Genomic DNA, 10,623 nt, shown 5'->3' on the forward strand with positions numbered 1-10,623 from the left:
TTGCGATCAAAAGGTCAACGTACGATGGTCAAAACCCCAGGGTCAACGCCGGACAACGCGTAACCTTAGGTCAACGCCAGTCAACGCGTTGCGAGCAAAAATTCGAAACTCTAGGGTTAACGCCGGTCAACGCATAACCCTAGGTCAACGCCAGTCAACGCGTTGTAAGCAAAAAATTCAACGTACGACGGTCAAAACCCCAGGGTCAACGCCGGACAACGCGTAACCTTAGGTCAACGCCAGTCAACGCGTTGCGATCAAAAGGTCAACGTACGACGGTCAAAACCCCAGGGTCAACGCCGGACAACGCGTAACCTTAGGTCAACGCCAGTCAACGCGTTGCGATCAAAAAGTCAACGTACGACGTTCAAAACCCTAGGTCAACGCCGGACAACGCGTAACCCTAGGTCAACGCCTATCAATGCGTTGCAATGAAAGAACTAACACTCCGAAGAGTATATGAGTATAAACTGCTCCTCAATCCTCCAACAGTGCATGAGGTTAAACTGCTTCTTAATACTCCAATAAGGTATACGAGTATAAACTATTCCCTATTGTTGGTTGAGAAGTTCCTGGAGAATATTTTCATTCTTAAGGATAACTCAACAACACTACGCCGGACAACGCGTCGCAAATAAAGACTCAACGCCGACAGTCGAGGGTCAGTTCTGTGTTCAACCAACAAGCACGAGCTAAAAATCAGAAAACCAGGAATTGACTTCAAGTTCGAATTTCCGACAACGGTCAGACAATAAATGCAGCACCGGAACTCTTGCAGACATTCGACAAAGCACCGAATAGCCTGGAAGATTGAAGGAATCAAGAACGGAAGTCATTCCAAGGTCCCATTACACCGACTGAAGGTGGGGACAATCATATCCAAAGTATTCCAGACTCTTCTATAAAAGAACGAGACTGAAATACTTTGGAGGGGGTATCTGTAGGCATATAAAATTGCTTATAGGTCCCTTAGCTCAGCTCGGCACAAACCGACAAACCAACGAGGCAATGAGATTGACTAATCGCACGCAAGCAACGGAATACGTCCATACACGTGCGGGATCAAGCCAAGTGTTCGAAGAGTCAACGAGTCATCCAACCAAAGGCATACTCGGACGAATGACGATCGAATCAAGATCGGTTTCGGACTCCAACTCAGAAGCGGATTTACTGCCTAATCGGGATCCGGATTTACTGCCAAATCAGATCAACCAAATCAATCCGAACCTATCAACTACAAAACCGGAAAACGGGCACAAAGAGGCAAAACGACAGCCGAGCCACCCCAGGGTGGCTCGGCCAAGGCCGAGCCACCCCCTGGGGTGGCCGAGCCACCTCAGGGTGGCTCGGCATGAGCCGAGCCACCTTGAGGTGGCCGGCCACCTTGAGCTGGCCACACGTGCACACGGGCACGGGCACAGTAACGAGAGCCTATAAATAGGCCAAGGCCTTGGTTCATTTTGGGGGTTGGAAATTTTGGAGAGAGGCGAAGCCCTGCTGGATTGGAGACTCGGAACTTAAAAAAGATTGGAACTTTGGGACTTCGGGGACTCACTCCTTCAGATCTGGTGCTCGGCGATCATCAACGTCAAATAAGGCAGGTGTTCGAGAGGATCAGATCTCAGATCTACGCAGGCATACTCCGGATCTAAGCTTGGTCTTAGATCCCGAGACTTGGACGATTGTTTCCTTGGTGAAACAATCCTCCCCGGCTATTATTTCCTTGGTGAAATAATACCCGTCGTACTGCGTAGATCCGACCGGATCTAGATCTCGCGGTGGTCCACGGCAAACAACCCCGGCGTAGGCAAAGAACCCACAAAGCGAGTGACCGCAAAATAGGAGCTCGCGATTCGTTCGACACAAAAGGAGAAAAGTTGTAATCTTTGTTTATTTTTATTTGATTTTCGTTGTAACCGGATCTTATAAAAAGACCGGATCTTTTGTAACTCAAAAAGTTGTAACTCAAGATGACAATGGAATCAATAACAAAGAAAGCAACGAATTTCCCCGCGAACAGAAGGTCGTGTAGTTGATAATGAGGCTGGGATGAGGATCGAAGGGTTTTATCTTGTGCGCAAACCTGACATAGAGAATTGCGGTGATGGGAAGATTGATGGCTGCGTCATATGGTCTTGTCATTGAACAGGCAAAGGGAAGAGGGTAATTGCCGCATGGTGGCTGGGAATAGCGAGGAGCCAGGTGATAATACTGTCTGTCTTGGGAACATAATCGACTATGGAATGCATTTAATACAGAGAGAAATCGAATTTTTTCTCTTGATCACTTTGGTAACTAAAAGGCTAAACTTAATAACCATTCCATAAGCTTGACAACAGAGCGCTAACCTTAGCAACCAATCCATAAGCTTAGCAATACAACGCCAAACATTCCAATAAATCGGAAAGCTTGACAACCATCACATAACCTTGATAACCAGTCCATAATCTTAACAACAAAATGATAAATTTAACAAGACAACCTTGTATCATGCCACATCCTTCTTCACAATCATGCTACAACCTTAACAAACAAACAAATAAGCTTTATCAACAACCCCATGATCTTCTCAACAATTACCGAAGCTCAACAACACGATGAGGACTGCTACAACCTTAACAAACAAATAAGCTTAACAACTGAGCTAAACCTGAAAACAAAAAGCTAAACTTAGCTACCATTCCATAAGTTTGACAACAGAGCGCTAACTTTAGCAACCAATCCATAAGCTTAACAATACAACGCCAAACTTCACAATAAATCAGAGAGCTTGACAACCAGCATATAACCTTAACAGCCAGTCTATAATCTTACCAACTAAACGATAAACTTAACAAGACAACCTTTTATCATGCCACGTCCTTCTTTACAATCATGCTACAACCTTAACAAACAAACAAATAAGCTTATCAATAACCCCGTGATCTTCTCAACAATTCCCTAATCTCAACAACACGATGAGGACTGCTACAACCTTAACAACAAATAAATAAGCTTAACAACTGAGCTAAACCTGACAATAAAGAGCTAAACTTAGCTACCATTCCATAAGCTTGACAATAGAGCGTTAACCTTAGCAACCAATCCATAAGCTTAATAATACAATGCCAAACTTCACAATAAATCAGAGAGCTTGACAACCAGCACATAACCTTAATAGTAACAGACAAGCGATATTCTCTCAGACCAAAACTACGGGTATACATTTACTTTAACAAATCAAGCCGTCGTATACATTTAATGTCAGGCCAAAACTTTGACAACCAATCCATAAGCTTAACAATAAAACTCCATTCGTAACAATAAACATGTAAACTTAACAACCAGTCAATAAAGGTGACAGCCAGTCCATAATCTTTTTGATAAAACGATAAACTTAACAAAACAACCTTGTATCAAGAAATAATTTTCTTTACAATCATGCTACAACCTTAAAACAAACAAATAAGCTTATCAATAACCCCATAAACTAAACAACAAATCCCTAAGCTCAACAACACGATGACAACTGCATGTACAACCATTGTCTCTGCTCTAAGTTCCATAACTGTGGGTGAATATAACTGTCTCCCTTCAATGAGCTTGTACAATAACAAGACAGTTAAGATTCAAAAGTGTGTGGAATACAATCAATTCAGTTGGATCAATGCGTGAATCACCTAGGAAGGCATGCATATGCTGGTGGAGATAGTCCTCTGGCTTACGTTTACACTGTATAGCTATACAGTGTTAACGTAAGCTAGAGGGCTATCTCCACCAGCATATGCCTGCCTTTCCATGTGATTCACACATGACCCATCTGAATTGATTGTATTCACTGCACTTATGAATCATAACTGGGCGTTAATGTATAAACTCTTTGGAGAAAGCCACATACTTTCACCCACAGCTCATGGAACTAAGAGTAAAAATATAAGGGGATAACGTCTTCATCAGCATGAGGGATATCCAAGATCTTCATCAATGTCCGCAAACCTTGTCACCATGATCTTCATCGGCGTGAGGACTAGCGTTGATCTTCTGGTTAATGGTGAAAGGAGAACTTGAAGGTTTTGGGGAGAGGGTATAAGCTTGGGCTTCACATATAAAGGATAGAGGGTCAACAGAGAGTCGACGATGGGGAGATCGAGGAAAGATTGCGCTAAAAGAATATCTAATCTATCCTGTAGTTGAACAGGCGAAGGGATGGTGATATTGCCGCATGGGATGTGGGGATAGGTAGGAGTCCAGGTTATATTAACTCTCCTTCTTGGGAACTAGGAGGAACATTGAATGCAGTAGCAGAGAATATACCCCGATGACCATGACAACCAAGCGTAAGTGAATAACAGTAAGGGACCTAACAGTAAACATAAAATTCAATCGATAAACCTAATAACCAAATAGTAACCTTAACAGCCAATCCATGACCTTAACATTTATAACGATATACTTGACAACAAATCCTTGTACATGACAATAAAACGCTAAACTACATAGGCTCGTTACAGCGGAGATTTCTTGGATTCTGACTGTATAATAGCATCAACCATTTGAATGCTAATAACTTTATCTATTCCCCATTGTCAATTCTCTGAGTTCCATAACATGTGCTTGAATATAAATTGCTTTCATCGAAGAGCTTTCCAACAGCCTGGTAAGTTCACGGAAAACTCTTTGGAGAAAGCAATTTATATTCAAGCCCATCTGATGGAACTTAGAGAAAATGACAATGGGGAATAAATAAAGGTAATAATATTCAAAAAAAGGTTGATGCTATTATATGGTCAGAACCCAAAAATATTAAAGATGTCTTCATCAGCGTGAGGGCTAGCCGTAATCTTCTGGTTTATGAGATTGGAGATGGGAAAGCATAGGATGATCGAGAAAAGAGTGAGGACAAATAGAGTGGTGGTGATGGGAAGATAAAGAAGATGTAAATGTGAGGAGAAAAGTTATAGGCTAGTTCTGTATTGGAACAAGTCGAGGGATGGTGAGATAACTCTACCTCCTCGGGAACTATGAAATGCATTGAATGCAGTCAAATCAAAAATATATCGGTAACCTTGACAACCAATTACAAGTGAATAATAGTAACCTTAACATTAAAGTGATAAACTTGATAACCAAGTAATAACCTTAACAATCATGCCATAAACTTAACAATTTTAACGATATACTTAACAATTTTAACAATCGGTGACACTGAAAACCAAGTGCAAGTGGATAACAGTAAACTTAACATTCAATCGATAAACATATCAACCAAGTCAAAATTTCAACATTAAAGTGATAAACTTGACAACCAAGTAATAACCTTAACAACCAAACCATAAACTTAACAATTTTAACGATATACATGACAATTTTAACAATCAGTGACACTGACAACCAAGTGCAAGTGGATAATAGTAAACTTAACATTCAATCGGTAAACATATCAACCAAGTCAAAACTTCCACAAACAAGTCATAAACTTGACAACCAAATAGTAACCTTAACAACCAAACCATAAAACTTAACAGTTTTAACGATATACTTGACAATTTTAACAATCGGTGACACTGAAAATCAAGTGCAAGTGGATAACAATAAACTTAATATTCAATCGATAAACATATCAACCAAGTCAAAACTTCAATAAACAAGTCATAAACTTGACAACCAAATAGTAACCTTAACAGCCAAGCAATGACCTTATCACTTGTAACGAAATACTGGACAACAAATCCATATACATGACAATAAAACACTAAACTATATAGGCTCGTTACAGGTTACACGATTATGACCCTCCACGTTGCATCGAGAGCACTTAACAGGACGGGTGTTCAGTGACCTGTTGTTTATTCGTCTAGTGCATGGTTCGCCACGTCTTTTTTGGTGAGAGGAGGCTTTAACACTCGCTCTTCTGGCGGTACAAAGCACTTCTCGTAATCTGGGATGGGAAAGATGATCGGTGCATAACTTGCTCTGAATGTGTCAACAGTCATGTACCAATCATAATATTGATAAATTTCTCATCCCATCCATGTAATTGTAGTGCACGCATGTTTGTAAGGAATGCGGGTGATGTCCCAAGACCTGCAAGAATAAGTCCGATTCTTCAAATCTACACGGCAAGTTTTATTGGACTCGACCTCCACAATATCTTCTGTCGAATGTTTAATCGCCAAGTAGCTACCATGTTGAATATTATCACACAGCACCATCTCCGCTTCCGGGCATAAGTATCCAGACCATTTCTGACCCACTAGCTTCCTTTCATGCATGCGCTCTATTATTTGCTTCCGTATGGTCTCAATCAAAGGTAAGATTCGCAACAATCGTGCCTTTCTTATCCAGCTGTTGAAGGAATCAACAACGTTTGAAGTAACATGGCCATACCTTAACAACAAAACACTAACATTAACAATAAAACCATAAGCAACGTTTGAAGTAACATGGCCATACCTTAACAACAAAACACTAACATTAACAATAAAACCATAAACTAAACATTAAAGGCCTAACATGGCCATACCTTAACAACAAAACACTAACATTAACAATAAAACCATAAACTAAACATTAAAGGCCTATCCTTAACAACAAATATTCTAAACTTAACAACAAAACCCTAGCAGAATAATTCTAATCATAACAATAAAAATCTAACCTTAATAGAAAACTGTAGGCTAACTCTAACCTAAACAACTATAAAGGTGCTGTAACAAAATAATGTTAAAACCAAGCTATCTTACCTTATACCAGGAAAATGCGCGTTTGCTTATCTCTCCAGGGAGTATTCCATTACAGTGACGTAAGCCCTGTGATCGATCGCATGCCAATTCTTTCATGTCATCATCCCATTCAGATATTGTGAACTTATAAGCCGCAGATTGTAATAGCTCGCCCAACATAGTTGTGATATTTGCCTTGTACCCAAAATCCTTCATCTTCTTTTTGATATTCTCGACTAGATGCAGAATACACCTTGAATGGAATGCATCTGGAAAGAATTCCTCGACTGCTGTCCTAATACCCTTGTCGGTGTTGGAAATCATTACCAGTCGATGTGGAGGTTGGTAAGGATTTTTCCTATCATACAGTAACGTCCATAATCTTTGTAAGAACCATTTCCAGTTAACCTCATTTTCTTGGTTGCATACGCAATAAGCAAGGGGAAATATTCCCTGGTTACCGTCATACCCAGTGGCACTAAGTAGCATGCCTCTGTAACGATCTTTAATAAATGTTCTATCCAAAAACAATAGAGGCCTACATCCAGCAATGAACCCTTCAATACAGGCATTATAACTAATGAACAATCGCCTAAACCTCTCGCCATCAACATCAATAACAACACGACTCTCTGGATTAGTTGCATGCACCATGGATTCATACCTGCATGAATATAACAACAAAGCAGTATATTTAGCAACAGAGACATAACCATAACAACTGATCTTCAAACTTCACGACCAACACATATACTTAACGACGAACCAACAATTTTAATAACTAATATGTATAGTTAGCAACCAAAACGTAAACAGTAGATTTAGCAACGGATTCATAACCATAACAACTGATCTTCAAACTTCACAACCAACACGTATACTTAACGACGAACCAACAACTTTAACAACTAATACGTAAAGTTAGCAACCAAAATGTAAGCAGTAGATTTAGCAACGGATTCATAACCATAACAACTGATCTTCAAACTTCACAACCAACCCGTATACTTAACGTCGAACCAACAACTTTAACAACTACTACGTATAGTTAGCAACCAAAACGTAAGAGTGATTTCAGAAGAATAAAAAAGATAAAGACCATCTCAGTGAATCGTAAGCCTAATTATCGTCACCGAACATGTCCTGTTGAGCTATCTCCTTGCCCCACCACGCTTTACTGTAGTTAATCTTAATGTCAAAATTAGAGAGCATGTCTTTCTTGATATTAACTGCACGAAGATCTGGCCTAACCTTTAAAACAGCTTGCATTTGCTCCACGTTGACCGCAGGTGTGGGTAGATTCGAAATTCTTTATGGACATGATAGACGAATTTCTGAGCGGGGAAGCAAACAACATCCAAGGGCAACCATGTGTGTGCTTGAATCGGCAATAGACTCATATGCGCCTTTGTTCATTATGGTAAAAATCATACTCGAACTGTTTAGCAATTGAATAGTATTAAATTGCTAATGTAACTTCAGCAGCACTATCAAATTTCTGACCAACTTCACGTATGGAGGTGTGCCACTCAGTTAGGATCTTTGTTTGGTGATTAAGCATATCTTCCAGCAGCATGATCGAGTCACCGGTGGGGTTATCATTAGGAATACGCTCATAATTATAGGTTTGGGTAAACGTGGTATCTGCGCATCGTGAATTTTCTATCGGAATTGTCCTGAAGTAGTAATAAAAATACATAGTCTCAACAATGAACTGATAACCTTAACAACGAACTCATAAACGTAACAGCCAACACATATCCTTAACAACTAACTCTTATACTTAAGGACAGACTCGTGACCTTAACAACAAACGCATATACTTAACATCAAACACCTTATCATAGCAACCAATTAGTATACGTAACAGCGAACAAATAACCTTAACAACCAGTCCTTAACATAACCTTGACAACCAACTTATTACCTAAGCAACCAATACATAAGGTTAACAACTAATGGCAAAACCTATCAGTGAACTCAAAAGGAAATCTGGAGTGTAATTCCTATGCAGTTTCCGGTGTAGTCTGCGTGTTTTGCGAAGTTGAGGATTCCCCAACGGAGGTAGCATACAAATTCGCGTCTGTAAATCCATTACGCCGACAATACTCGAACATCAAATTTAAGTCATCATCATTGTCAATTGAAATACTGAATTTCTTTTCCCTTTCGCATATGAACTTCAGTGAAAGAGATTGCATTGGTATTTCAAGCCTTTCCGACACTTGATATTTCAAGCTGATTATTTCTGTATTCTCTTTGATAACAACGAATACACCATCACCACCTTTGTTGCTTTTTGCCTTCATTACCATGCATAGAAGAGATCCATCCACCATTTTATTACAGGGAGTAGTTGAAGAATCGAAGAGGCTTGTATTGAGGAGAATTAAGTGGAAGGAACAAATTAGTTGGGGTAATAGAATGAGGAGGAACTCAGCGATTTTATTATGGCTGGAAGGGGAATATATCTGGTGATAATTTTAGAGGGAAATGAGAATCCCCTCCCCCCCCAAGAAAAGGCATTCTAATCACCATTTAATGCCTACAGTCAAAACGCCATGTTTCCGATGTGAGAGGGCGACGAACATAGGCTGCGCAGGGTATTTTGGGCATTTTGAGAGGGGTTTAAACGGAGTTACACCTGGAGATTTATTTTGGGGGCTGGAAGAAAATCGTAAGCGATTTTGGGGGCAAAGCACCCGTTGAAAAAGTCTTGGGGGGAGGAGGGGGAACATGTTTTCTTGTGTTTTGGGGGCTGGAAGCATTTTTTCCTAATTTTTATTTTGTTTCCTTTGACTTTTTCATTGTCATGGTATTTTGACTAATAACATGGTGTTTCTAAATGAGGATTTATGAAGGAGGCCCCTTTTTTAAGGTATGTATATCATTTTGAGGTACGTATAAGGATATTCATTACAAAAAGTATTATGCAAGCCTTCCTTCTTAATTTGATGATGCATTTTAAGTGATATGGTACTTATCTCAACCTCCATTTCTGTATATATCTTGATAGTTGATAATATATTTTCATGTGCCTTTAGATTTTTTTCATGTAATTTTATGGTTGTGACATATAAATAGACAAATTTGTCCATTATTTGAATAATTTAAATGATATGCATGATACTACATTACCCATGCATCAATATTGCAAGTCAACAGGATTATTATAACATGGTTCATGCACCCACTTGATTCAAGTTTATGACTTTATGTCTAATTCATGCTCTTATGTCTATTTTTGTCTTAACTAGTGTAGATTATGATTGTCTCTATCTGTTTGAATTAGCACAAGGATTGACACAATGATTGTCTAATTCATGGTTTTATGTCTATTTGAATTATCTATATCTATTTGAATTGGCACAAGGGTTGGCACAAAACCTATTTTTCTCATATAATAACTCCACCATACAAATCTTCTTCATTTCATGGGGATGGCTAAACCTGAGCAAGAGAACCACCTCCTTATCATATATTGAATGTATTGATAGTTTCTATCTGTCTATCTCTTTTCTCCTCAAATCTCTAAAGTTATGTTTCTATTGAGATGCTCGGTTGCAGGTATAGAAGGAGAGGAAGAATTTGAGTTTTGTTGAGCAGCCAATGGAAACTACTGACACTGAAGGAGCTTGTTTATTGTGTTTGTTGGACATTGTGATTTCCTTTTAATTTTGAAGAGGAAGAGTGATATATGTTTTTGTTTTGGATGGTTTAGGTTTTGGATTTTATAATGTGCATGTTATTTCTTGTTGTAAAGTTTGTTGGAGTTATTGCATTTTGATAGGGATGGGGTTGAGTTTTTGAAATTTGAATAGTTGTAGAAAAATATTCTTCAAAAAGATGAAGAAGTAAAACAAGCCCATATGAGCTTTGATGGAATTTTTTAATGACAGGGCTGTTCAAGTTTGGTCGTTGG

General features: G+C 39.2%; 1 protein-coding gene across 1 annotated transcript; it reads right to left on the reverse strand.

Annotated features, from left to right (window-relative positions):
* LOC109826739 lies at nt 6,000-9,040 on the reverse strand. The gene is made up of 3 exons (XM_020393755.1): nt 8,775-9,040; nt 6,730-7,365; nt 6,000-6,366 (listed from the first exon to the last, which is right to left on the reverse strand). The coding sequence occupies exons 1-3, from the start codon at nt 9,038-9,040 to the stop codon at nt 6,000-6,002; spliced, it is 1,269 nt and encodes a 422-aa protein (XP_020249344.1).

Source organism: Asparagus officinalis, chromosome 10 (genome assembly GCF_001876935.1).
Source record: "Asparagus officinalis chromosome 10, Aspof.V1, whole genome shotgun sequence".
NCBI lineage: Eukaryota > Viridiplantae > Streptophyta > Magnoliopsida > Asparagales > Asparagaceae > Asparagus > Asparagus officinalis.

Bases quoted from the DNA above. Each gene is read 5' to 3' on its own strand.
- LOC109826739 (XM_020393755.1), bottom strand. From the start codon at position 9,040: ATGGTGGATGGATCTCTTCTATGCATGGTAATGAAGGCAAAAAGCAAC. The intron at 7,366-8,774 runs GTATGCTACCTC...ATATTCATGCAG, and splicing joins GGATTTACAGACGCGAATTT to GTATGAATCCATGGTGCATG. The intron at 6,367-6,729 runs GTATAAGGTAAG...TTTGTTGTTAAG, and splicing joins AGCAAACGCGCATTTTCCTG to GTATGGCCATGTTACTTCAA.